The sequence below is a fragment of the Micropterus salmoides genome, unplaced genomic scaffold (genome assembly GCF_014851395.1).
Source record: "Micropterus salmoides isolate LMB-PRFRI ecotype aquatic unplaced genomic scaffold, ASM1485139v1 Ms_hic_scaffold_14, whole genome shotgun sequence".
In the NCBI taxonomy this organism is placed as follows: Eukaryota; Metazoa; Chordata; class Actinopteri; order Centrarchiformes; family Centrarchidae; genus Micropterus; species Micropterus salmoides.
The window spans coordinates 16635577-16663556 of NW_024040485.1; the positions used below are offsets into that span (position 1 = coordinate 16635577).

The window sequence follows — 27980 nt, forward strand, 5'->3', positions numbered from 1 at the left end:
TCTCAAGTTAAAAAGGCTGAACCACTGGTTTAATCTTTAATAATGCTTTGTATTTCAAAAAGGATGCACAGATCCAATACTGAAATCGGATATCGGCTCGATACTGACTCAGATAGCTGGATCGGGAATCAGTGACAAAGGGGCCAATCTCTTCAATTCAAGTATGCATGTACTATGAAATGCGTCAGTGGTGCGCCAGTAGACCGGAACATTTAGCTAGGAGAGCTACAACTGCATCAAGGGAGCTAAAAACCAGGAGTCAGCATTTTGGAGGTATTTCATGCTTGATCAAGATAGATGTTGTCTTACACATAAAAGAATAATTTCCAGTCTCTTCCTCACAACGAGGAATACAGCTTATTCATTTTACATGGGTATGGGATCGTTATTCAGCATCGGCCAACGCTGAAAACCCAGGTGTTGGTACCCGTTTCAGGACTGAAAAAGTCGGATCAGTGCATCCCTGTTTCAAAAGCATATCAAAAGATAATCTTAAAAGTAACTAGTAGCTGTCGCTGTCAAAAAAATGTACATGAGTAAAGAGTAAACGTTTCCCCTCTGAAATGTAGTGGAGTATCAACTACGTAAAATTTGTACTCAGTATTTAAGTAAATGCACTTAGTTACTTTCCAGCACTGCACCTATGTAGGTTGAAGCTTGAAAGGAGGGTCGTGTGTTTTACAGTTGCTGCTCTCAGAACATCCTTCCATTTTTAATCAGGTCCCAGCCCTTAATCAACTCATTCAAAATGTGTCAAAATTCATAGTTTATTCGGTCTTTGACTTTGTTTGAACACAGTGCATTTGACTTTGAGTACAAAAGCAATCCTTTTTATTTATAGTTACATCCACCTGTCCAGATTTCACATCCAGATTTCACCAGCCAGTCTGGTGATTCAATTCTTCCATCCACAAAACTGCAGGCTCCTGTCAACTGCATTTATTACAGGTATTTCAACAATGTAGTGATGCTGTATTGGACTGCCATAAAGTTGGGGGACTCACAAGAGACATTTTAAAAAATGAATGATCAAAATGTACGCAGCAGAGGCCGAGATTTCCTGGCCTTTAGCTCTTGAAACACTGGATCCTACATTTCCCATAAAGCAACTCAACAGTATTTCATTAGACTCCATTTTCCTCTTAAAATGCCCACATCTTTCAAACTCCACACCTCCAGTTTGTAACACAGATACAGCTACGCTAAAGATGATCTTTTCAAACTTTGGAAAGCTCCTGCAGAGCAACAGAGGAGATTACACAAGAGGCTGAGTAGTATAAAGTAAACTTTGTGTGTAAAATTTAGTTCCCCTTTAAACTCGTCCACATGGCTCACTGATCATACATTAACTTCCATTGACTTCATTCTGAGAACCAGCTGAAAGGTCCACGGATGACTGGGGTCAACATCCTTCCTTATGCAACAGACAAAAGGTCTGAGGGCCGCTGTCCTGGTTACCCTAGTAACCTTTAAGCACTGATGAATACATTTAAGTATCAGGGTATCGCTGTCAGGTGGAAACATTTAACCTCAACAACTTTCTCAGGAAATTTAAAAAGTCTTGCTTTTTAAATTTCTGTTGGGATTTTTCCAGCTTGGTCTGAAATGTTTTTAGAACACAAGAGCTCAGAACAAGCTTCACATGTAAACAATAGAAATGTAGATAGTTCACTGACATTTTGACCTGTAAATTCCAGATGCTATTGTGTAAAGGATACCTAGATATCTCTATTGCCTTCTTTGTCAGATGTGACCGGCCTTTTGTTCTGTATCTGAGGCAGCTAATCAGGGCAAATACAGTATTTCAATGTTGTTGGGGTTTTTTAAATTAAGAGGGGGAAAAGGGTTCAGTACTACTATATTTTTTTCTACTTTATCCATCGCTGCCATTTGCCAGCACATTTCCACTCACTCTTCTTTCGTCTACGACACTAAAAAACAGGTGGTGAAGGAATGCTCCATATGTTCTGTTATACCCACACAGTGAGGACAGTGACAGAGAGTCTGTCCTCATCTGTTTGTACAGCTGCAAGCCCTTTTCTTTGAACTCTTAACCGTTGCCCCATACAGACACTCTTATTATTATCAGATGGGGGCCTCATCCAAAGGTGAATATTTAAAAAAAATGATTAAAATGGCAAAATGCTGACCAATGACACGTTTCTATTTCCTAAGGCCTGACACTGAAAGTGATCAACAGACGAAATACATATGGAACTGAATTTGTTGTTTCTAATTACTGTAGCACTGGTCACATGTTCCTATTTTTCCTTACTGTATATCAAAAAAAGAGACAACATTAGAGGCTCTACCAGACCAGTGTATTTATAGGTGAATAAGAAACTGTGATCCTATTTTAACTTCAAAGTGAGAACAGTTTGTCCACAACTTACAATAACAACTGGTCACGGGTGTAAGATCCAATCCCATATTCTCTACAAAAGTGTGTTCATCCAGTCACTCAGTTCTTGATATTGCTGTTAATAGTTAGTTACTTGGAACATAAACATTTAAATTAATCCTTTATGAGGCCCGTGAATGTCTGTAATCAAAAATGCATTTGAACGGCATGTGATAGAAGCAGACATTTCACCACATAAGTAAACTGACATGGCAGCAGTCACTTGACCTCCATTATTCCAGGACTGCAGTGATTGGTAAAAAAAATTAAAAACACTAGAAAAATTTATCGGAAAAGGAAAACAGCTCCTCCCCAGGACCAACTGCAGTAACTTCAAAAGTATACTGAAGTTTTCTTGTGAATGTTTGTCCCCCCAAAACATGAAGTGAACACTTCATAAAACATTTCCAAAGCTCATTTAAATTTTTTCAAACCTCAGCTATTTACACTGGCTTGTGGCTTTCTTATTCTTCTTCACCTTATTTAGAGAGTTGTTGCTATTGAAGGCATATTACTGCCCCCAACTGTCCATATGTCATCTTATTAAAGTCCATATGGTAGCTTAATAAAAACTATAACCATGTGCTCCCGACAACAATCCCTTCTCAGGTGTTGAGGCACTGAGGTGGCTGAGATTCCCTCATTCTAATACAGCTGTTGCCATGTGTTTCATTTACCAAATATTGCCAGTCTTTGATGGAGTCCTAAATGCCAACACATCAGGCAATCTGACATGCATGCCTAGTTAGCAACTAACAAGAAAACATTATATTATGAAGCCACTAAATAAGCCTTCTTAGCATAATTTGATTAAATAAACCTTATTAGGGACTAGCCAGGTGCATACTGAAACAAATCACAGCCTTTGACATGCGTTGCCATCTAAAGTCCTCTATACATTGGCTTTCTAAGTTGTTGCATTTGATTCTCATGAGTTGCTGCTTTCCTGTTCTTATAAAATGTTTTCTATACTTCTTTAGATATTGGTTATAACCTATGACGTGTGTCTCTTCACATCCTGACGGCAAAGGTAACTTAAAGGACAAACCAGTTAATTAAAATAAAATGCAACAAAAGACCAAGCAGAACCTCCCTTGGTTTTGATGGTTATATTTCAACATCAGCATATTTTCTTGGCAGCATATAAAAAAAGAATGGAAACAATGACAGCTAAATACCAGTCTCTCCCTAAGCCATCTCTGTACAGTGTAGGTCCGACTGATGAGATGTACCACCTTTAATTTATCCCCTTCTGTATCAAAAGTTGAAATCCAAAAACAACCTGACTAGTCTCTAATTAGCCAAGAGAAACTTGAGCAAAAATGCGCAGATTAACCCAAATCCTCTCAAATCGAAACGGGGGTGTCGCAGGTGTCCAATACATTTTCTTGACTTGGAATTTTTGGACCGTTTCTCTTAGTGCCCCCTGCCTTCAAAATAATTACAATTGTTCAAACAATGACCATGTGCGAGAAAAAATTTGGGTCAAAATAAACACGAATGAGCCTCCCTTTACCTGTCCCCAGGTACAGAAAATAACAAGAGCTAGAAAATAGAGTCTGACATTTTACGTCATTTCCAGGAGGTAAAAGTCCTTTTTGTACAAGTCTCTGTTGCCTCATGATCAATTAGTGATCCATTATTTGGGTTGTTATTTGAATGAGCTTTATATATTCTATCCTGATGTGCCTCAGTGTTCAGAACAAAATAAAGCCTGTATCAGATGAGAATAAATCACATTAAAAAAAAATGCTGGCATCCCTAATACCTTACTGACCAATTGTAGAGCACTAAAAAGGGATTAGGCTGTAGGTAGAGACGTCAGTATTCAGAATAGTGGAGTGGCAGGGAAAGTAGTCCACTACGAGTTGGCCAAAATGGGGCCTAAATCCAGGAGAACAGAAGGTTATGTGATCAAGGCCAGTAACATCGTCCCAGATCATTGGTGAAAGGGTGAGGTCTATCAGAGAGATACAGACAAGCAGAAGTGAGTGTGTCTGACAAGGCTAGTTCCTCTCCTGCACAAATACAGTCTCCTGTGGACAAAGCCCCGCCTCCTGCAGCGTGATGTCATAGTCCAAGTGGGCGAGCTTCCTTCTGGGAAAGTTGGTGACGAGTTCGAAGCGTTCATTGGGGTAACCCTTGGATTGGACATGTCTTACGAGGGCCTGTGAAGTGAAAGGGTTATATACCAGTGTGAGACATGGTAATGTGATTCACTGTTGACTGGGCATGAAGAGGAAAGGCTCACGTTTATTTTCACTTAAAGAAATAGGGAAATGCGCTTATTTGCTTTCTTGCCACTCTCGCATGTACGGTAAACATGAAGCTACAGCTAGCAGCTGGTTAGCTTAGCTTAGCAACCTTTCTAACCTAGCTCTGGCCAAAGTTTAAAAAAATCCACCTACCAGTATCTCCAGAATTCACTAATTAACATGTTATATCTCATTAGTTTAATCCATATAAGAACTCAAGTGTAAAAAAATATTTGCATTAGCAAGTGGTTCAGGCCAAGAAATAGACACATGACTCCCCCGTAAAAGGAGATGCTGGTAGGCTGATTTTCTTTACCTTTGGACAGAGACAGGCTAGCTGTTTGCTTCCAGTCTCTATGCTAAGCTATGCTAATCGCCTCCTGGCTCCTGCTACACACTTAAGAGTACAGATATGAGAATGGCATCTTCTCATCTGATTCTCAGCAACAAAGCAAAGAAGGGCCTTTCCCAAAATGTTGGGAGTTATCATGGCATGTTCTCACCAAAAGTTTTGCTTTAGAAGACAAGGAAATTTGCTCTCTTTGTCCATCTGGGTAACGGAGCATCAACCTGGCTTTGGGACCTGTAAGAAGAATGGATGTATGTAGAAATTACAGCACATACAGTATACATTAATGATGACTTAGTATTCTATGTAAGCCCAAACATAAAAAGAGAGAGTGAGCTACAGCCCACACCCTTCTCTACTGCAAATTCATTGCAGATGATAAAAACAAAAACACACACACACACACACACACACACACACACACACACTGAATGTGAATGTGAATGTAAACAGCAATCGTGGTGAGTGGAAGGACTGCAGTGGAAATGTCTTTGCTAGATATGTTACTGAAAATGGGAAGACTACTGAGCCGCTTTTCAGCTTTCTTAATGTTGTCTTTGCTATCCACGATCTACACCAGCACCAGAAACTTAGTAGAAAACACAGCGCAGCCTAAGACGAAGTGAGCCTAAGAAGTGGTGGTTCTGTAGCTGCCGTGCCGCACTGATGCCATGTTTGAATGGCTACACTGTAACACACCTCTAAAATCTATAAATTTGCTTTTAAGCTAAAAAGCGGTCCCCGTTTGATGCGGCTCTCCACTGTCAACAACATATGGGCATGTGTGCTCATCAACTGGTGAGGGTCTGTCCGCAGGCTGGAGACCCTCTCAAACACCCTCATACCTTAACCCTCATCATAATTGCCTCATGTTTAGAATTACACAATGATGTACCGTTGTCATCAGGACAGTCAACGTCACTAGTTTCAGTGGTGCTGGTCTTGGAAGGTCCAGCGTTTTTGGCCGCTGGGGTACAGTGGTTCCCTCCGGAATCTGAGTCAGGCTGAGGATGACAAGGACCAGCAGCAGACGGCTCCAGGTGGTTCTTTTTACTCTCCTCTTTCTTGTGACTGTGGTTGTTTTCTTTGTGCGGAGACTTTCTGTGGGAAGAAGTGGAACTATCGGGATGTAGACGCTGCTGGGCCGCAGTGGCCGGAGGGAGCGGCGTGTGTTTGCTGGTAGAAGTTTTCTCTTCGAAGGGTACTGGCATTTCGCTGTCTGAGCCATCGACAGAGATGGGACCCTCGCTGTCAGAGAAAGGCTCTGCATCCGATTCGTCATCTGATCGGGGGGAATCGGGGACTTCAGGGGCATTTGAGGACTCGTAGTGGGTCTCCTGTAGGGAGGCTCGGATCGCCGCCTCCAGCTGACTGTCCTCGCTGGCATCAATCAGACTCTCCTAGAACAGAAAACAGAGTGTGCAGCTGTAGAAAACAAATCAAATGGCTGGGAAAAAATAACACAGAAAAGATGGTAAAACTTCATACGCTAGGCTAGGCTGTGTGATAAAATTCAAACGTGTGCTTAAAATATGTTAATATTGACTAGAGTGCTTTCAGAGGATAAGACACATGTAAATTTTGAGAAATTATCATCGGTAATAAGAGATTGATGACCAAACAGATAGAAGCACTCACTTGCAGCTGTTAGGACCAGGAAGAGACAACAATGAAGTTGTATTACGATATATAAGAATGATCCCAGATAATAGCTCTACAACTGATAAGTAATTCTGAGCTGTGACCGAGGAAATGCCAACACAGTCCAAGAAAGAGAGAGAAGAGAGCAAGAATTAGAGGCGACACATGAGAAGAGAGACCCACAGAGCGAGCTCGTTTGGCAGGGGGTGCGTGGCAGGATGGCCCATCGAGCTGCCCGTGCTCTGCCAGGAAACCGGTCGCCTGCTCCAGGAACGATGCCACGTCCAGCTGGTTCCACTCCACCATCTTTTGACCTAAGGTGAACATGTTTTGAACACCACAACTCAACAACAACAATAAGGCAGAAGCGATGTTCAGATGCATCAACATAAAAGTACTTTGCATGTATAAAGAGCTGGGTTGAGACATCTGCTCACTTACATCATTTTTGTGCCGTTTATATGGTTACACAGGTGACAATGCAGTTCATGTTCATCTTCATTATTTATTTAGTGAAAAATCCTATTGTGAGCCTGTATTGATCCCATAACTTAATCATAAAAGGATCTCTTGCTCAGTCACACAGCATTAGTCAAGGATGTTGTATAATGTTGCATTTAAATTAATTCCCCTAATGCTCTTGTCTTCTAAATGGTATGAATGCAGGAGGGATGTGATGTCCCCTTTCAAAAATAACTCCACCCAACAAAACCAGCTAAATATCATGTCATTATAGATCAAGCATCACTTGACGCGACTCACTCCCCATAAAAACACTCACCGGTGCGAGGGTCGAGGATGGAAATATAGGGAAACTTGTTCAGCTTATAGAACTGGATGTATCTTTGTCCCTCTTCACTATCATGATATACCTGTAATGAAAGAAAATGCACAACACAGAAATGAACGTCACACCACATGAGCTTGAGTGACATGTATGTGATTAATTAAAATTGACTATAATAGAAGAAGTAGTGAGTACTGCTAATATCATTAACTTGAAAATCCTCTCTGTATATACAGTCTATGGTATTAACATGCCAACTTTTCCACTTGAGCCAGCAGGGGGGCTGTTATGCACTTCTTTATGCACCGTTTCTGCTGCTGTCCCGTCGATGGTTTCTATTTTTGCCGCAACTGACTAAATTAATTACAAAATTAATTTCTTATATGAATAATGTAGTACAAGTTCACCCATCAAACCAGTTTAGCAGCTGGACGCTTGCAAAAGCATCACAGACCGCATACGACCCTGCGATTCGAGACTGCATACCTGCCAGAATATAAAGTGTTCTCTGATGATGGTCTTTACTGCGTCGTTACTCCAAACATCCCTGTTGAGGCACTGGCAGGCAAAGTCCTGAACATTTTGAATGTTGATCATTAGCCATTTGTTCTCCAGTTGTCCGCAGTCTTTTGCCTATAGTGGAAATATAGAATCAGAAAAATAAACACTGGATTTAGTCTTTAACTGAATGATGAGATTGTTAAATTGGCACGTTTAGATAGAGACCAGAAGGGCATATACGGTTAAGCTACAGGTACAGGAGACAAATAACTAAGTTCTCTTTATGGAAAACAATGATGACCATCTACATCAGTACATTAGGCAGTGTTCCAACATATAGCCTTTACTTGGACTGGCCGCCCAGATATATTAACAGCTGTCAAGGTATATTTGTGACCCATTTTAGCATTTTGCAGAGAAACACAGAAAAGAGAACAGAAGCAAAAATAGAGCAGATTCAAGTAGTGAGTAAACACCAAAATAAGGTGGAGAATGAAGTAGAATTAAAATGGTAAAAGAACCTAGAAAAAATAGAAATGTAACCTGCTACACCAATCTAGCCCACAACCTCCCACCCCAAATGCCAGGAACCTCCGCTGCCAAAGTTACACTGTCAATCTGTGGGAAACACTGACTGGTATGTGATCGCATCTCACAGTGGGTATGCACATTCAACCAGAGAGGGTAAAATGCAAAATCAGAAACGACAACCTGCATACTCAGTCACTTCAATACACAGCACACCTGGTTTCCCACCTGTGCTCTACACAGTCACCATCTGAAATTTCACTGAAAGGAAACACACAACAGAATAAAGATGTGTGGTGTAAAGTGTCCGGTGAGTTGCTCCTCACCGTCTCAAAGCTGCCTTTGTGCATGAGCTCAATGGGGGGACGGAAAAGGTCTGCCAGGGTGCTCAGTTTCTTATCCACTGTGGCACCGTTACGCAGCTCCTGTTCCTGGCGAACTAGGAAAAGAACAACATTCATAGGCTTTATAGGAAGTAAAGAAGCCGTGAAAAAGGTTGCGACAGAGGGAAAAGTGATAGATTTGTCTTGTTGGTTGTAATTACGCAGCATTAAGTTATACCACATTCGCAACCGACCAAATTCTTAAAGCTGGGAAAGCTTGAATTTTACGCACTTGTTTCTGTTTGGAAGTCTCGGAAACCATCAAATATAGATCGAGCAGGTCTTCTTCGCTTTGGCACTGCATGTATAACAGACACATCAAAAGTCATGTTCAGCAGATGACGAGAAACCGCACAGCTAATAACCACAATTAAGTTTAACATTTGCTTGCACGGGGTCAAATAAGAAAAGAAGCAGTATAATACCTCCAAACAATGGTTCTGGTTCCACCAATATGTCCTGCTTCTGGGGAATGGGTGCTCGTACTTCACTGAGACATAAGACAATACATACAGTATTAATATAAGAAGCAAAGCATTTATTATCAGTCAAGTTACAAAGATACAAGCAGCATCCCAAAGTTTACAACAAGTCTTAACTACGAGAGAAATATAGGAGTACTATAAAGAAATCACAGTGTATCTTTTAGATACTAAAACACTGTATTAAAAATGGTCAAAAAAATTATAAGGATGTGTCTGAGGCAAGTCTGTGAAGAAATAATCAGCTTACTCTGAAGGGGGAGCTCTGCTGCTTGAAGCTGCTGAACTGGAGCTGGTGCTGGGCTCCTCTGCAATCCCGCCCCCGTCCAGAAACATGGTCACTGCCATCTCCAGGTTGTTGTTGCATGCTTCCAGCATATGTTTTCCTACACTCTCTGTGGCCCCTAAAAGAGTGTTGGACACAGGCATGCTGATGTTGAGAAATATTTATAGACAATCTGTAATGCACATGCACACTGTCCATGTTAAGGAAATCATCATCTATAATGGAATGCTGTGTTTCACCAGTAACCTAATATAATAATAATATACTGAAATAATCTATTTAAAAGGACTATATTTATTTTTGCATGTTGCCACTTACACATTGTGTATACATTTACCTCCCACACAAAACATCAGTGATGTAGTAGAATTAAATGGTTTGCATCTCTTCTGTACATCGAATGAAGCAGTTCAAAGTACCATATAACCATATTTATGTGTTAACATGTTTACTACATATCTTGTGTACATATCATGTGTGTTTGTGTGTGTATATACATACACACACACACACACACACACACATACTGATTACCACTTTTTTGTTTGATTACTTGCCTTTCAAATCAGGCCACTGGTTTTTATTAATTTCACTATTTTAATAACGCAGAATGAAACTTTCCAATTACAGGGTCATATGAAATGCAACAACAATGCAACGTTATTAATCATATATATATATATGGATTACAACATCTCCAAAAAGTATTTGCAAGTTGACTGCAACATGGTCTGCTTAAGGCAACAGCAGTAATGTAGCTATGTGATATGAAGTTGATAGGCTAAAACATGCAAAAACACCAAAATTGTCCTTTAATAGCTTAAGATCATGAATCGCAACAATGCATACAACTATGAGATTATTCTGAACCTAAGATAACACTTGATCTGAGGTTTAACTTCAGTCTTTTTAAGCGTGCAGCGTCTTTTGCCCACAATGGTCTTTCCGCGTGTACTGCGCATGTCCGTTTCACTTTCCAAGTGTAGCAGCAGCAGCCCCCGAAGTGAGTCTCCTCTTTTCTCCGTTAAATAACTTAAACCTGTAACACTGTTCATCGTCCCAAAGCACACATTATATACAGGACATCTGAGCGAGTAGTCGGAGAGGGAGAATGTGCTGAGCGAGGTGTAGTTAAGTCACAGTGAAGATGACAGAGACACAACATGAAGCCTGGCTGCTGATGAAGAGGGAAATGTTACACAGACGACGTCCATTCCACATTTATCAAACATGCAAAGCAAGAAGGAGCAGAACATTAGCTCCGGGCTAGCGAGATAGTGTCTATAATGAGAACCACAAAGAAAATCTAATCTTTTTAAGTGGCCGTAACAGATACTACTCAAAGATGGTGGTTTTACGGTGCTTTTTGTGAGTCTTTCACATGACTTTATCAGATAACTGACTGTGCTTTTTCCCCTCTGCAAAGCATTGACAGCGCAGGGGCCAGAGCAAGACTTAACGTCCGTTTTCTTACGCAGGTAAGGACATTTCATGGTTTATTGGACAAGGGAGGGATTCCTGATGGACAACCCAAACCTACTTAATAGATAAAACGCACAATAAAAGGTTATTTTTACCTGTAATTGCTGTGAATTGTTGTATTAACCCGTTCACCCCCGGAGCTGAGGTGTCTCCGAGCGCCGCCATCTTACCGCCACAAACAACAACATAAATGTGGCGCATGCGTTACGCCGTCCTTTTTTCCCCCTTGCCTGGCGCGGCGCGAGCCCCATGTGTCACCAAAGTGTTGTGCTGCATTGTGGGTTATGTAGTTCAGTAATCAAAAATCGTTTGTTACTGACATATTAATTATTCATTCACAAGATGTGGTTATTTCATAGGTTTTTCCTGTAAATTTATAATCTAATTTTAAATTAAATATTATATGTATAATATTTATATACATATATAATATATTATACATATAATATATTAAATATTAATCTCATGGAGACTAACACTGTTTGATCTACAACCATTTTTATTAGATATATTGATAATGTATATATTAATCCATGCAGTAACAGACCTAACACACATAACAAATGCTTTTAAGTGTGTTGCATTTTCTGGAGCAGCATTATTTTGGTCTCATGGTACATGGTGAAAAGTTTAAAAGATTTTCTGTATTCATGAAAAAAAAACTGCATTAGCAGGCTAATAAGTATCCTTTAAGATTTTACATAAAATTTTCGCCAGTAGTATTAATTATCTAATTTGGATTCAGAAGCTCAGATAGGAAAACACCATTGTTATTTTTACATGCAGCTTTAGGAAAAAGGGTCTTATGTGCAGAATGATTGATTAGTTTGTTGCATTTGATGTGATGGTATATTTTGTGATTAGCAGGATGAAGTAAATTCCTACATAATTCAGTTGCTTATCATTCTTGATAAATTTTACAAATATCACAAATCTACATGGACTGGCACCTTAATTAAAGCTGTGAAGAACAAAAAGGCTAACAACACTATTAATAATTTCAATAGATTTTAACTTCAAAGCTAGTAATGTATTTCAGAAGCATTTTTTGTTATGTGTTTAAAATTTCTCCTATGTGTTTCTCCATTGTTGCCAACCCAGCTTTAAAGTCACTTTAATTGATACACTTAATGCACATCCCCATGCTTGTATGTTTGCACTACATACTACGTTTTGGAATCACTATTGTTGTACCTCTTTATAGTAAATAAAGTTAAAATAAAATTTAACAAAATAAGGTAATAGGATATAGTGTGTACTGCATCAGTCATGACCAAAAACATTTAAACTACAGTGCTCTTTAAGTAGTGTAATTTTATTGTTATTTGCATAATACATTCAGTTTGAAAACAGCGTCAACCAAGTCCAAAACCTGAAGACTCCGTTTTAACAACAATGAGCTATTAGCAATTTGAATAATTGCTCATTCAGTGACCCATCAAGGTCAAGTTATCTTAATTATGGTATCTCTCACAAATTTGTTGTGCTGCCTGGCATAAACAAGAAAAAAAAAGGATTTCACTATATAAAGGGAAGATGAAGATGGCACTGACTTTCTACATCATGAGATGTCCAAACTATATTTACAAATACACAAAGTGACACTTCCAACACCACTAGTCAACTATAAAGTCATTATACTTAAAGCTGAATTAAAAATAACATTAAATTCATATCAATAATGCACAATATGCTTCAGTTTTGCTGATAGTCTGATATGGGCTCATACATGTTCTACAGCTGAGTTATGGTCAAGATCACTAACCATGAACAACTGGATTTAAAAGGTTTATAATCATAATTTCAATTCCATTGAAAAAGAGCAAATTGTCAGCTAAAGACAAAGACGATACAAACCAGCATATTATGCTGTTATTTCCTCGCCTACAAAGGGAGATGCAATATTAACTCAAGCCTCTTTAACAATCTGAAGGCCCCCTATACATCGAGGTAAAAGGAATTAGATTATGGTCAATATCTTACATTACACAGAAAGCACTTAGCTTAGCATTCTCCATGTAAACCCGACAGTGCACTGAAGTCTGCTGCCTCTGTACTGTGTCCACATGTGACCTTTTAGCCCTGAGGTGGGAAATTATTTTTAATATAAAAGCTGCATCAGTTTTTAATTTTAACAGGGAGTAAATCAAGTGCACTCAAGCATTATATACAGGTTTTGTTCAAGGTGGTCATCTTAGATATACCTGAATATCAATTTTTAAGAAATATTGAAGGCCAAATGAGAACACAACAGAATGTATCACTTTACTGTGACAATTTTTTAATTTGACAAGTTTAAATCTCTAAATGTGTATTAAAAATGTCTGAGTATGAAGTAATTTATCTTACAATAGTGTGAGACCAGTCCTGCCATTAGGAAGTAAATTCACTTCAATAACAATCTACATTTTAATGTTATCACCTCAAAAAAAAAGTATCAAAAGGGAACCAAAGCAGTAATCAAAGATTTGTTCAAGGAGCAAAGTCAATAAATAAGGTGGGTGATCACCGGTTACAAAAGCATCTTTATGGACACATTACATGATTTTACATTCTTATGAGCTTTATTTTACTGCAGAGGTCACTCTTATTAATCAGAAAATGGGCCTAATGGAACAGACGAGGCTACGGAGCAACAAAATTTGCCCTTCATCAGTAAGGATGCTAGTTTATTAAAACAATTAATCAGTTTTTGCTGTTTTCGGCGTCATTTTAGGCTTAATTTGAAATTTCTGTGCTAACACGTTCAGGACGGGTTTGAAGTGTGTTGGAACCAAATGAGAGGATAAGCAGTATTCTGAAGATTAAAATAGTTAACTTATATTTTATTATGGACTTTCCCTTTAATGTTGATGTTTAATTGTTCTTTCACCCACTGTGTACCTCGTGAGACAAGTCTCAACTCATCTCTCTCATCAAATTGCCCTAGATAGTTAAGAATGCCAGCCTTTCCTCACTCATGATAGCAGTGCAACTTCAACAACGTGCTAAAGACTGATTTCTTATTGCGCTTATGGGCACCGCATGACTGAGGAAAGAAGGTATCTCCATCCTGTATCCCACATGCAAAACAATAAAAGAAAAATAACTGCAGAGGAAACGTGAGGAAATGGGTGAAGGGTACTTTTAAGGAAAATCATATTAACAGTTCATACAGTTCAATAAATAAGCTTCCCCCACAGTAGCATAGATCAAGGTGTGAATGAGTGCATACATGCATGTTGAGTGAGCCATGGGTGAGTGAAATGTTGGAATGTATATCTGTGTATGGAGTGACTATATGATTCAGTGAGGCCAGCTTGTTTCAAGATGAACACTGTGTTTGTAGGTAGGGCAGGCTGGGAGGTGAGGGCGAACACAAGTTGGCAGGTGAACTGTACACTGCAGTTTAGAAGCGGATGAAGGTAGCGTCGATCTGGCGTACACTGGGCAGCGCCAGCATGATCTTCCGCCGGTATTGTGGATCCTTCTGTAGAGGGTTTCTTTCGAGATAGACCGTCTCCAGAGACTTGGCGTTCTTCAACTCATCAAGATCTGACCAGTTATCTATCTGATTATCGTTCATCTGGGGAGGGAGTGAAACGCAACATGGACACACTTAGTTTGGTCTTGCAAAGTAGATGAATTAAACCGATAATGTAACATAATAATTTATAACATAAATAAGCTGATTTGGTAACACTTCACTTTTAAGTCCCCCCATTTAGCATTTATTAGCAGCGTATAAACATTTAATAAAAGGTTTATAACACACTATAATGTAGTTGGAAGTGTTTATGGATGTATTTGTGAACAACATAGACTGCAGTTTTTGATTAACAATTCTAACTCCTCATGTGGGCAATAATAACTGGATGCTGGTGTATGATCAGATAATGAATGACAATATGGTAAAACACAGTTGCAAAAGATGTTTTCATAGGCATAGTTATAATTGATGATGAATAGATGACATTAATAAAATGGCTTAAAATGTTCCTATAGCTGCTTTACAACTACATTCTAGTATGTTATTTTATTAATTTATATATATATATATATATATAAATAAAGGACAACACACATTAATCAACATTGCTGTAAATGTGCCAGTTTTAGCCAGCTAGCTCATTTTTAACTGCAGTCCTTAGGCAAGATGTTTTGAACTGTTTTTGTTAGGAACCATCTATTAGATGTTTATTTACTTTATTTATTTGTGCATATAATGCTAAAACTTTTTTCTGTTGAATTAGTGGTAGTATTTATCAATGAACCTAATAATGCAGTTTGTAAACGGTAAATTAAACAGTTGGTATTTGATTTTGACATTTTGTTTTACTTTACATTTTTCAACTGTCATCATGACCAACGCCCCTGGGGTCTCTTGGTTCATGTGAGCAGCCTTGAAGCTTTCAAAATGGCCCCCGGGGATGTGTAAATACCAACAGAGTTGGTAGACACAACAGGAAACTATAAATTTATCCTTTTAAACTTTAACAATTGCATCGCTTTGTAAATCTAATCTTTGTGAGCTAATTGTACTTTCCTTTGAAAACCAGAACTTTAAAAAAAAGCATGCATGTGCAGGGCTGGACTGGGACAAAAAATTGGCCCTGGTATTTTTGACCCAGGTGGCCCACCAAAATCGGTCGGACACCCCTCACCAATACACCATCCTTCCATTTAGGGGGTCAGATTAGGGGTGTGACGAAACACTGAGACGTGACATTGCACAAGATTGGTGGCCATGACTACAAGACAAGATTTGTTGTTTAATTTAATTGTTTAATATGTCTACTATTTAGAAAAAATATTTGTTGATGAAGATTTTGAGCATTAAACACTTAATTTCCTGCATTCTGGAGACATTTTCTGCACCAATTTATGGTGGAAATGTTTATAAAGGGAAGCACAAAATTCAGGTGGCAGGTGACAATTCAGAATATAAAAATATAATAGAATGCAGTAATCAGTAGCTTATTATTTTTTTTAGCTTAAGTTACTTTTTTTGGACAACGCAGACGTTTCTTCTATATTTACAATGCATTGCAGGCTTATTGTGCAAATAAACCTTTCTCATAGCATTTACATTTTTTATTTATATTATATTATATTTATATTGTATAATACACCAATATAAAAAAGACCATCAACATCACAAATGATTGGTACCCAGAACTCCTGCAGGTCTGTCAGATGACTGATGTTTTCAATTTTCTTTACTCGATTGGCTGCAATGTCCAGGGTTGTAAGCTTTTTCTGTGAGGGGAAACAAACAGTGTTTGAATGTACAGAACACACTTTGATGTTTACAAAATACAAGATGAACAGTTTAGTATTCAATCCTTTCAGAAAAAGGCTCTGGAATTTCTGCAACTCACATTGTTCTCCAAGCCCTCAATGACCTCAATGCCATTGTGGCTCAGATAGAGCTCTTTCAGGCTGACAAGGTTCTGTAGACCCTCAATTTTAGTAATCCGGTTACTCTGTAAAGAAATGTACGCAAAATGATTAACAAATGTTTCCATATACACACTTCAATTGTACTCCTGTAAACATTTGGACAGGTGTTGAAGAGAATCAGTGTGAGAATACCTGAATGCTTAAAACAGTCAGGTTGTGTAAACCCTCCAGATTCTGAAGTTTAGTTATTTTATTGGTGCCAAGAAACAAACTCTGCAAAGACGCAAGTGTATCCAGGTTCTCTATGACCTGTGAACACAACAGAGACTCAAATAAACACAACATAATGCTTTTATAATTATTTCACTAATGTCCTATGATATCTTATTTTACACATGTTTTAATATGTGTAGTATTGATTTGACAAAATTTCTCACTGCCAAAGAGACCCTTAATGTCATACCCGGATGCGATTGGAGCCCAGCTCCAGCATCTCCAGGCTTGTTAAGTGTTCCAGGTTGGCAATGCTGCTAATTTTGTTGTGTAGCAGAAACAGTTTCTTCACCCGAGTCAACTGCTCCAAACCCTCCACCTTCCTCAGAAGGTTGAAGGATACGTCGAGCTGCCTGTGGATCAACCAAACAAATACGCTCATTAAAGCAAATTGTGAGATGTGGGTTCTTTGTTCTATGTCAGCCAAGTGAAAATTTCTACACCCCAAACAATCACTTGATACTACTTTGCAGTATGTATTTGTAATAAATAACTTGACTTTTGCCCTCTTTGGATGGATCTCTATAACATGAGGAAACAATTGAGGCAAAGTTCTTCTTCTTCAGACTTACTCCAACTCTGTGAGGTGGTGTAGGTTCTCCAGTTTGCGGATCTGATTGTCATAGAGATCTAGTTCCTGCAGTGAGTTCAGACTGTCGAGGTTTTCTATCTTTTTGATGAGATTCTGGCGTAAGGAGAGTGTCTGCATGACAGATGATGAGAAAACAATGAAAAATAAGCAATTTTTTTCACATACAATTAACAAAGAAAAACTAATTCTGTTTAGTTTTTCTAGTGAGGAAAAATAAAGGAATAACCCCAGATTCTTCATACAACACATCAGTCCCTGACAGTGGCACCAAATACTGAGGTTACTTACTTTAGCCTTCTGTAGCACCTCCAATCCTTCAATCTTCCCAATACGACAATGAACGAGATCAACATCCTAGAAAGACAATAGACAGCTTAGGATGACATACCGTCTATAAGTAATAGTAGTAGTTATTAGGGTTCATTGTGTCATGTACAAACAAGCCATCAGCCCACACATGGAAGTTACAGACACCAAAAATATAGTTGCAGTAGTAAAACATTAGTCAGTTTTTAAAATATAACATTGCATTCGTCTCCTCTACCAAGCTCTACAAATAAAACCTACCACAAAGTAAACCTCCTAGAACACAACTGCAGTATTTTATAAGCATCCAACCAAACGAGTCATTAGAGATGAAGGACGTTTTACTACAAAGTATTAAAATATAAACAATGTGACAGTCGCTACAACCAAACAGCAGCAGTATTTCCAGACCATCTTCTAACCTCTTCCTCTGGATCCAATGTTATGGTGTCCATGTCAACAGGAGACTCTTCTTTACCTTGAATGAGAGCAAGAATAAAGTATATAAACTAATCTGGCCACTGCGTCAGGGCAGTGTGGTCACAAGCATGAAATAGACACAAATGGCTTTTTTTAAAGCAGTTGAGAAGACTCGTGGTTATATAAATCTGCTGATGTGATGTGTTGGTCACGAACAAGTTGGCTCTATGAGCTGGCTCTTTCAAGTGAACGATGGGAGCCGGCTCCCGTCTGAGAGCCGATGTCATTAGTAGGGTGATATTTATTGTTATACAACTTGGATAGTTACTCTTGTCACGTCACACTTTTTAACCATTAATATGACAGAAAAATTCAATGTACTGCAGATTAAGAATCATGCGTATTTATTTCTTACAACAAGTACGAATGTAATTCAGTGACCAGCAGAAGAGGTACTGAATGAATAGCCTCTTGGAAAGGAACTGAGCCATAAGATCCCTTCAAAGAGCCGTAATTCCCATCACTAGTAGCTAGACTAACTGCTCTTTGTCACACTTTTGATCATGTCTGTTGAAGTGATATCACAGCTGTAAGCGTGACTTGTGTCCCTCTCTGTGTGGCAGTGCTGAAGATGTGATGATTTACTTGTGGTAGCGGGCTGATTGGGGTCCACATCGCCATTGATACTCCTCCTCCTGGTCTCATCATCACCAGACTCCTCAGACTCACCCCTTCTGTCCACTACAGTAGGCAGACAGAAAGAAAGAAGTGAAGCTTAATGCATAGATACAGTGTTGTTGCCTGATTATGTCTCAGTGACACATTAAGCTGATGCGCATGTAATATGATGCAACGGCGAGGCCCTGCTCCACCTCGCCCACTGTGCAGTCAGGGTGTATCATGTGGATCATCAAGCCTCTGTTTGGCTGTCACCGGGGTTTACAGAGCATGGTTATAAACTAGGTCATGTTTCTGCAGCCTGCAACATGCGAAAATTGCGATAACACGTGTCGGGATTACACCTACCACTGAATTCAATAGGTTAGTTAGTTTGCATTGTCGTGGGTGTGATCCCAGTTACATTTCCAAGCTCACCAGTTTAGATATACCTCGCAAGCTAAGGCTAGCTTACTCTCATTAACACACAGGCTAAATGCTGCTAACCATGTTGGCTAACTGGGTAGCTGATTGGACCACATGTTTATGGACTACATTTGGAAAATGTTATATGGGCGGACAAGCTACGTTATACATAAAATCCAGTTTTGGACCATTGGGCTGGACAATGCTGCCAGAGGAACTATAATTAGCGTAACGTAGATAAGCAGGACAGTGTGAGTTAACGCTAACTCACTAACGTCAGCTAACGAGGATTGTTGTTAGCCTGATAGCTAGCAAGCCAAGGATGAAGGTCTGGTTAGTAACAAGCACAACAAATCGCCGGATGTGCTTGTATAAAAATAGACACATTTCTCTAGATGAATGTCGTTTCATCAAGCTATTACAATCGTGGCACAGCTACATTTTTACACATTTACGCACCTTCCATTTCTTGAAGCTCTCCAACAGACCTGGAAGCCATGTTTCCTGTAAACAGTCCTAACAACTGCTCAGCCAATCCGGAGGCTAACACTGCGGTCAGGCACAAGGGGGCGCTGCTGCACTGCGCTCTCACTGAAACCAGTGTATACTCCTATCTATTACTATTCAGTACTACTATTTTTATATACAGTCTATGACTACTATCAGTGGTGGAAAAAAAGGAAGTACCACTACTCAAGTAATGTACTTAAATAAAATGTGAGGTACAGTAGTGCTATTTTCTACTTTTGCTTAATTAATTACAGAGGAAAATTAACTTTTGGGTCCATTAGATTTATCTAACTGCTATAATTACTAGTTACACTGCAGATTAGCATTTATATACAAATTGTATATGATGTATCTTATTTAAATTGATATTTAAATACGCAGCAGTATATGCAGCAGTTTGCAGTTTAAAGCAAAATGAGCTTGACATAGATCTACAACAACATTACAATGCTGTTTATGCATCACTATAGTATATATAGTGTGTAATGGTTGTTTTCTGCTTAATGGGTAATTTTCTTTATGTAGTATTTACTTGGTACAGACCATTTTACCATTTCCATTTAACATTTAACACAAACACTCCAAATGGGTCCCTGTCCTGATGCAGGTTTTTCTGTGGTGTCATCAGGGTTTTAGGACTAGGGGGGCACAGGGGACTGAGTATACAGGGCCCTCATGTGAGGAGGGGCCACAAAGATACTAGAATGAATAGCGTGGATGTGGGGAGGGGTCCATAAAGAATAGCTGTGCATAGGGTCCAGGATTTTCTGCTACGCCCCTGAGTGTCATAGCTGACCATGTTTATAAGAACTGCATGGAAGATACATATGCTTCACATAAAAAAAGAAGAAAACAAACAGAAGTATTACATCATTTAAAGTGAGCAGGACAGTGAAAGCATAGTGTGTTCTAAGTAATTTTATTACATATCATTGCAAAGCAACCCGTATTGAATTACACGTGTCTTGAAACAGCCTGACTCCTGAAACCCCCACTCTCTGTGAAGTCCTCTGCACTCTCACAGCAGACTGTTTATACATTCACTTCCCATCTCTCCTGCATACCTTCCATTTTAGGAATACGCCTCCATAACGCCTCCATTGAAGCACTTAGTCCGACGGTCCGGTTACAACATCAGTATTCAAATTGTCATTAGTTGTAACATGTGACGTTTTACATGTACATAACACACACACACGAACATACAGAAGATGGACAGGAACTACTACTATGACAAGCATCTACTGTAGATACTAGTTCAGCATATCTAAACATTAGCATGCTGCTATGATAACACAAACTTTTTATATGAAGCATCATATATAATTCATACTTGACATAATGTTTGGATTGGCAGACTGGAAGACAGAGATGAACAAAATGTTCCTCTTTATCAGACTGATAAAAACAACAGACTGTGTTAGCTAGGATAAGAGAATGTTTAAAAGTTTTTCTTACTAATATGAACAATAACTGACAACACGCAGGATCATGCTTAACTAGTAATCTGGCTTAATATTTTTGGAAGTTGCATGTCACAGAATCATTGACAAGGCAATGTACTTATTAACTCTTATAAGAATAGCAACAAAAAAACAGAATGTGTTTTTTTAATAAATACATTTAAAAATGGATACCATGAAGGACAAAAAAGTCATTGTACAGATACCTCAAACATACCTTTAATACTGTGTGTAGTTATTCTTGAGGAAATGATGAACACATAGGCAAAGTCAGATAACTAACAACCAAGTACCATAGATAGACATTAAGACATGTAGACTTTGTAATACTGTCCAACCATTTCAGAGGTGATCTGTCCTGATGTATAGTGGAGGGCCTATTCCAGGAGTCTGTTAACCTTGAGTTTTTTTTCTATTCAGGCACAGAGATCACTTTATCTCTTGGTCAGTTAATATGGAAACTTCACTGAAATGAAACTGAAATACCAAGTATTCAAAAAAGATGCACCTGATTCCACTTTTAGATCTGTATTTGATTTCTGTCTATTATTCTCAACATTACCTTTACATTGAATTGTTAAACCATGTCTTATCTTAAAATTTATGTTTACGGTTTTATTGTGATGTAGTGGTGGTAGTACAATTCCTGCATTTAAATATTTACTTAAACAAAACATAAGAAATATTATCAGGAAAATTTACTTAATGTAAAAAAGTTAAAAGTAGTATTATGCAGAAGAATGGCCCCTGTTAGTGTTAATTTGTTATTTATTATATTATCTGAATATTATCACTGATATATTAACGTGTAAGCAACATTTTAATGTTTTAGCTGGTTAAGGTGGAGCTATATTTCAACCACACTACTAATTATACATGTCAGATAAATGTAGTGGAGAAAAACATACAATATTTCACTTTGAAATGTAGTGGAGTACAAGTCTAAAGTAACAAAATGAACAAGTACGTCTAAATTGTACTTAAGCATTGCACTTAGGTAAATGTATTTATTTACCTTTCTCTATTGGCACTGCAGTATCTTGCAAATGGTAGATGTAGGCTATATTGTGTAATAATATAACCTATTTTATGTAAATCAAAAAAGACTTGTAACTCGACTTTCACTTTGACACCAATGACTTATGACTTCACTTGGACTTGGGCGTCTTGACCCAAACAGACTTGACACACTCCCCAAACAAATAATATTATGATATTAAAAAACACTATGTACAGTGCATCATTCAATTCATGACATGACATTTGTTTGTGTGAAACTATGCCTTACTTGTTTGTGTACAGGTTAATGCTTTATTAAATTTTTTTTTTTTTTTTAACTCTTGTTAAAAATATGAAATGGTTTTTAATTTAGTGAAGAGCACAATATGACTCGAAACTTAAAGTTTAGGACTTGAAACTTGACTTGGACTTGTTGGTCTTGACTTGAGACTTGACTCGGACTTGGACATTTCTTGGGACATGAGTGCTAAGACTTGAGACTTAGGCTACAATGACTTGGTCCCAGCTCTGACTTCTGCTGAAGTAAAGGCACTGAATAGGTCCAACTCTGAACCTGACACGCTTTGGCAACACTAAGGTCTACTGAGGTCCACTAAAGTCTACTGACGTCTACTAAGCTCTACTGAGGTCCTGCCACTAAAGCAAATCTGAATTCGGGGCTTACCTGTTGCCATAGTAACCGCTACTAAGACTTGATTGATCTGAAGCCTCTAACAGCTGTAAGGGTCAAGTGTAACAGGTTAGGGCACCGGTTGAGTTGGACATCTGTTGTGGTCACGTCTGACTTCAGGCGCTAGTTTGTTAAACTCCCTTTCTGTAGCGACAATTGTGAAAAACAGGAACTGTGGGCGAGGACCTGCCCGGCCACTTGTAACTACATTATCCAATCAGAAGCGAGACAGACAGAGGTTTAAAGAAAAGTCAAAGTGAAACTGTAGAGAGTGGACGACGGTTCTGTTGTTGTCTATTACTGTCCGGTAGAATTTGTACGAGGGTTTGTCTGTTTTGCTGGATGTATTCTTAGAGTGCTAGTTGCGCATAAATGGCTTAAAACAATCCTTGCTATTCTTAACTCTAGTTTGGTCCTTCCTTGACGGCTGATCGCTACTGGATTTAAAGCCGAAACAAGTCAGAAATGCATCTTCTTGGTATTCTTGTGCTGATGTTATGCGACATGGCACTCAGTGCCTCTCTTCCAGTAGGTAAGAATTGTGTCTCTGCATTGCATAGCTGTCCGGGGGAAGCTAATAGATTACACCAAGAAAAATTATTACACTTAAATCAGAAAGACGGACTGTTTGTAAACGACAAATTAGTTAGTAAACATCTAGGCATTGCAAGCCCGTGACGTTACCAATAATAACCTGTAGTATGCTATGTAGCCTTTTCATTATTAAACGATTACTACTGCTTGTCACCGGACAAAATGTTATACCGCTGAATTAGTTAGTATCATAGTATCATATAGCGCAGTGATTCTCAAAGTGGGGTCCGGGGACCCCCAGGGGTCCTTGAGAGGGTTGAGCTGGGTGTCCCCAGCAAAAAGGGGAGTTTAAGTTTAATCTTCACTATAATTCCAGTAACACAGTCACAGAGTGCATGACTGTTTTGGTCATGGGTTTCATACATGTTCTGTCATAAAACATCTAAACCCAAAATCCTATCAGATCGGTGATCCTGGGACAAACTCTTATCAAATGGGGTGCATGGTCTAATTGGTGTCAGTTTAGGGGTCCTTGATTTTGAGAACCACTGAAATTGTGTGACTACACCTGCACAATGTAAACAGCCCTGCAATAAATCCTGCCTGTGAAATTTTTTGTTTAGTTTTCCTTGCCAAAGAGGCTCTGTTTTACTTTATGGCCAGTTAGTGCTGGTGGTGTTTTGGACTGCATTAAATGATACATTTGTAAGGAAACATATTAGTGGAAACAAAAACTGAAAATAATCAAGATTGAGCCTCACAGCAGGAAGGTTGTGGGTTCAAATCTTTCTGTGTGGAATTTGCATGTTCTCCCCGTGTCCATGTGGGTTCTCTCCGGGTGCTCCGGCTTCGTCCCACCATCCAAAGACATGCAGGCTAGGTTAATTGGTGTTTCTAAAATTGTCCTTAGGTGTGAATGGTTGTTTGTCTCTGTGTGGCCCTGCGATGGACTGGCGACCTGTCCAGGGTGTACCCTGCCTTTCGCCCTATGTAAGCTGGGATTGGTACGCAGGATAAGCGGTTGACAATGGATGGATAGATGGATGAGAATAAGATTTCTTGTAGGTCTCTTGTGTTGGAGTAGTACCTGTTAAAAGTGGTGTCAAAGTGCAGGCTATTTTCTTATCCCACAACTACAGCAATGAATATGTTAATGTTTAGCAATGTAACATTTTAATGAACAAGTTACATTTTAGCCTTTTTTGCAACTCCTGTTAACATTACATAAACACATTTCAACTGGGAGTTAAAGCCTAACTTATTTTAACTCCTAATGCACGTGTCTTGGTTTTCTCCCATTAGATACGATCATAGTTCAGGTCCAGCGGTGGGGAGTGGTGGGTGCTCATCCGGTCGTGAATCAAGTCCTTCTCAACGGAGTCGCTCTCACTGGCACAAGCCAGGAAGCTGACAGCATTATCCAAACCATGTCAGCTGATGCACTCCCTCCAACTCTTATCAGTGTCAACCAGACTTCAGTAATAAGTAAGAAAAGCATCATGTACTAGTAATGAATGTAATTAATTAATTAATTAAAGTGAAAATAGACCAAATCAAAACTCAGAACTAATGTCATGGTCAGTCAATAAAATTAATTCTGATTCTGATGTTTGTCAATAGCCTCTGTAGGAAACCACACGGTCATTCGTTCTCGTGAATGTATACTGGAGGGATCTCAGATGCACTGGACCGACCGTGTGTTCTACGATGGGAAGGTCTATCTGACTCTGGAACACAATGACGTGTGGACAGCCCACGTACCGCAAGCACTGGCCCTCAAAGGGTTGTGGGACCAGGAAGTGCAGCGCACAAGGACGGACAGGATCCGCCTTGAGGAGGGATGCATCAAGCTAATGAGAGAGTTGAAGCTTTCTGAGGAGCAGTCAGGTATATATCCTTTCTGGCTTTAAGAGTTAAGAACCCACAAAGTACTTAATTATAGAATAATATCATGTCAGTTGACACTGCAGTATTATGCTATTAAATGGCTAGATTTGAACCTTTTTTAAAAAGTTACTATGTATAATTATATATTGGAGCAAACATAATGATGCAAAATAAGTAACCATATCAGTATAGACAGGTCATGAGTCATTCTGACCACGTTCTTAGTCAGGAATTCTGTTTAATGCCCTCAGGATGGTGCGACCTCGCCCCCCACCCCCAATGAAAACTAACAGATATGTAAATTATTTTATTCCTTCGGCCATCAGGCTTTTAAATACTGCTGATACTAAACTAGACCTGCCTCGTAAACCTCTGTATTTATTATTTACTTAGTATTATTATCTATTTATTTATTTATACTATGGTCCCTGCTCAGTCCATGTATTGTGACCTGTGTATTTGCTGCTTTGTTCTGGTGCCCAAATGCAATATGAGGTCATTGACAGTGTTTCTGAATGCTTTATTGATTGTCTTCTTGTCTCGTTTGATACAACTGGTAGGCTAAAACTGAATTGCCTTACGGGGATAAATAAAATTGAATTGAATTGAATATGAATAATAGACAGAAATTCCCTCCATAATGGCATCTTGATTTTAGCCCGTTACTTGATGCCCGTGATGTGAATGATCAGGTGCTTCATTGTAAGGCAGGACCCATTCTACATTATCTGTTCACTGTTATTGTCACTACAGTGTTTGTTATAACAGATTGAATTAATCACAATATTAGATAATACCTTTTCTTTCTGGGTCCATAGCTGTACCTGTCTGGTTGTTCTGATTATTTCTTGGGTTTAAAATCAGGAATAAAATAGCCTGAATTCTGCTCTGAGCTGTGGATTGTGGAGGCAGCTGATGACATTGGACTGTGAGTCATATGACCCAATGCATGCTAAAAAGAGAAAGGATAATAACATCAATTTGTCCATGTGATTGCAATAGTCCGCCACTACATACAGAAACAATGCATTTTATAATGAGTGACCAGTTTTGTTGATGTGCAGTCAGGTTAATATTTTTTTTATGTTTTCGTAGTTCCAGGGGCTCCTTTGATGTTTCTGATCCCAGTCTTGGCTCTCGTGGCATTTGCCGGACTAATCATAATCAGCCTTCTTCTCTCCGAAAACCAGGGTGAGTAAGTAAGAGTTTCACTTTCCATTTGGATAATAATAAAACAAGTAGTACAGCCTTTAATCACAGTTACATACTGAAAAACAGCCACCACAATACAGGGAAATTATTTAATTTATTCACCCTCATTCACCCTCATGAAATGCAGCATAACTCCTGTCACATGATTTTGGTATGGAGTCTCATACTCAAGGGGAAATGTAAAGCATAGTCATGTGTTTTTCTTTCTCGCACTCTCTGCCTAGGTCTGAGGCACCCTGGAGGTAAGACAACAACAACCTCTATGTTTACTCTTTTTTCCGCTGTAGACTGTGGACTTCTCAGTTAGCTGTCATGGGAGGAAATTCATAGAGACTTATATATTAAATGACCTCAAAACCACACACCCTTTGGACGGGCATGTTCTTTTAATTATCAAGGTGTCGGTATGTCAGCCATGTGGTTTTGTCCATCCTGATTCATTTGATGATTCTGGTCACAGGGAAGAGTGTCTCAAAAATAACTCCATTCATTCTCATAAGACTTTTATTAGAAGGGATCCAATAAGCTTAGTGAGAGTGTGCAGCTCATTATGTTGGCTTGTTTTGTTTTTATGTTGTGAATGTTGGCCTAATCTGTGCTCTTTGATTTCCTTCCAGGTGTTATTGGCTCAATTATACACTACCCTAAGGACATGACTGAAATGGATACAGAGATTAAAGGCAGTGGTTACCGTACCTTGTAAGTCTAAGCTCCAGCTGATTAACAGGCTCACGTTGGACCTTCCTACTCCATGTCTGCTGTTGAGTGTCCACTTACTGATTCAATACATCTGCAGTGTTGCTCCATGAATGTAACCAAACCTTTGCTCAAGTACAAACAGTCAGCTGTGACACACATGTGGTCTGGCGTCCAAACCACATTATTTTATGCACTTTAATGCATGGATCACACTATACACTGGTGCTTTTATTGCATTATACTTTTAACACTTGTACATGCAAAGAAGTGTAAATATGTTCACTGCCTGCAGCAATGTATAAGCTTTTTTGTACAACTGACATTTTCAACAGTTATAATTTCTGGGATAAGTTATTCAAGTAAACAACTTTAATGGAAATATACAATGAAAAGGTTCTGTTTCATGCATGCACAGTATCTTATGCAAGTTACGACAGAGAGTGTCACAATTTGTCTTACAGTCTGTACATAAAGCCCTGCTGAAATTAAGTGTTTTGTTTTGCAACTGATAGACCAGTTACAGTGAAACTGGATGGACTCGAGTGTGTCCAGTTATCCAAAGAGTCAGACTGTCCTGTGTTGTTGTTTGGTCGTTGTGATTAGATCTTTTCATATTTAAATATTCCTTTGGGATTCTTTACATTGTTGTGACTGTCAATATGTTTTCCCATTTTATTTGTTCATGGAAAATTGTAAGAAAATGTTTAATAAAAGATACTTTTATGGCACATTTGTTTTATTTTGTCCATTAGCGTCAGGTTACCTTAGTCTGTGGTACTAGGACAGCCTTTTGTTTCTGGACAGTTAGCTGATGCTTAGGTAGGTCAACATCTC

General features: G+C 38.8%; 3 protein-coding genes across 5 annotated transcripts; 1 reads left to right on the top strand and 2 right to left on the bottom strand.

Annotated features, from left to right (window-relative positions):
• Positions 1 to 749: 749 nt before the first annotated feature.
• ubxn7 (UBX domain protein 7) lies at positions 750 to 11319 on the bottom strand. The gene is made up of 11 exons (XM_038718038.1): positions 11191 to 11319; positions 9578 to 9731; positions 9271 to 9335; positions 9078 to 9143; positions 8789 to 8901; positions 7920 to 8066; positions 7428 to 7518; positions 6830 to 6960; positions 5901 to 6405; positions 5160 to 5239; positions 750 to 4569 (listed from the first exon to the last, which is right to left on the bottom strand). Exons 1-11 carry the CDS (start codon positions 11294 to 11296, stop codon positions 4408 to 4410), a joined length of 1620 nt encoding a protein of 539 aa, XP_038573966.1. The 5' UTR covers positions 11297 to 11319; the 3' UTR covers positions 750 to 4407.
• LOC119902105 lies at positions 11070 to 27874 on the top strand. 3 transcript variants are annotated; one of them, XM_038718043.1, is made up of 6 exons: positions 11070 to 11091; positions 24651 to 24833; positions 24969 to 25235; positions 26331 to 26426; positions 26672 to 26689; positions 27065 to 27874. In XM_038718043.1, the coding sequence occupies exons 2-6, from the start codon at positions 24776 to 24778 to the stop codon at positions 27148 to 27150; spliced, it is 525 nt and encodes a 174-aa protein (XP_038573971.1). In that variant the 5' UTR covers positions 11070 to 11091; positions 24651 to 24775; the 3' UTR covers positions 27151 to 27874. The 3 variants fall into 3 exon arrangements, with proteins under 3 accessions (XP_038573971.1, XP_038573970.1, XP_038573969.1); XM_038718042.1 differs by lacking the exon at positions 11070 to 11091 and adding an exon at positions 23045 to 23346 and having other exon boundaries at positions 26331 to 26430; XM_038718041.1 differs by lacking the exon at positions 11070 to 11091 and adding an exon at positions 23053 to 23346.
• ppp1r7 (protein phosphatase 1, regulatory (inhibitor) subunit 7) lies at positions 12392 to 19713 on the bottom strand. The gene is made up of 10 exons (XM_038718039.1): positions 19611 to 19713; positions 18714 to 18809; positions 18071 to 18126; positions 17631 to 17696; positions 17323 to 17453; positions 16941 to 17103; positions 16670 to 16786; positions 16456 to 16560; positions 16247 to 16333; positions 12392 to 14660 (listed from the first exon to the last, which is right to left on the bottom strand). The coding sequence occupies exons 1-10, from the start codon at positions 19648 to 19650 to the stop codon at positions 14484 to 14486; spliced, it is 1038 nt and encodes a 345-aa protein (XP_038573967.1). The 5' UTR covers positions 19651 to 19713; the 3' UTR covers positions 12392 to 14483.
• Positions 27875 to 27980: the final 106 nt, after the last annotated feature.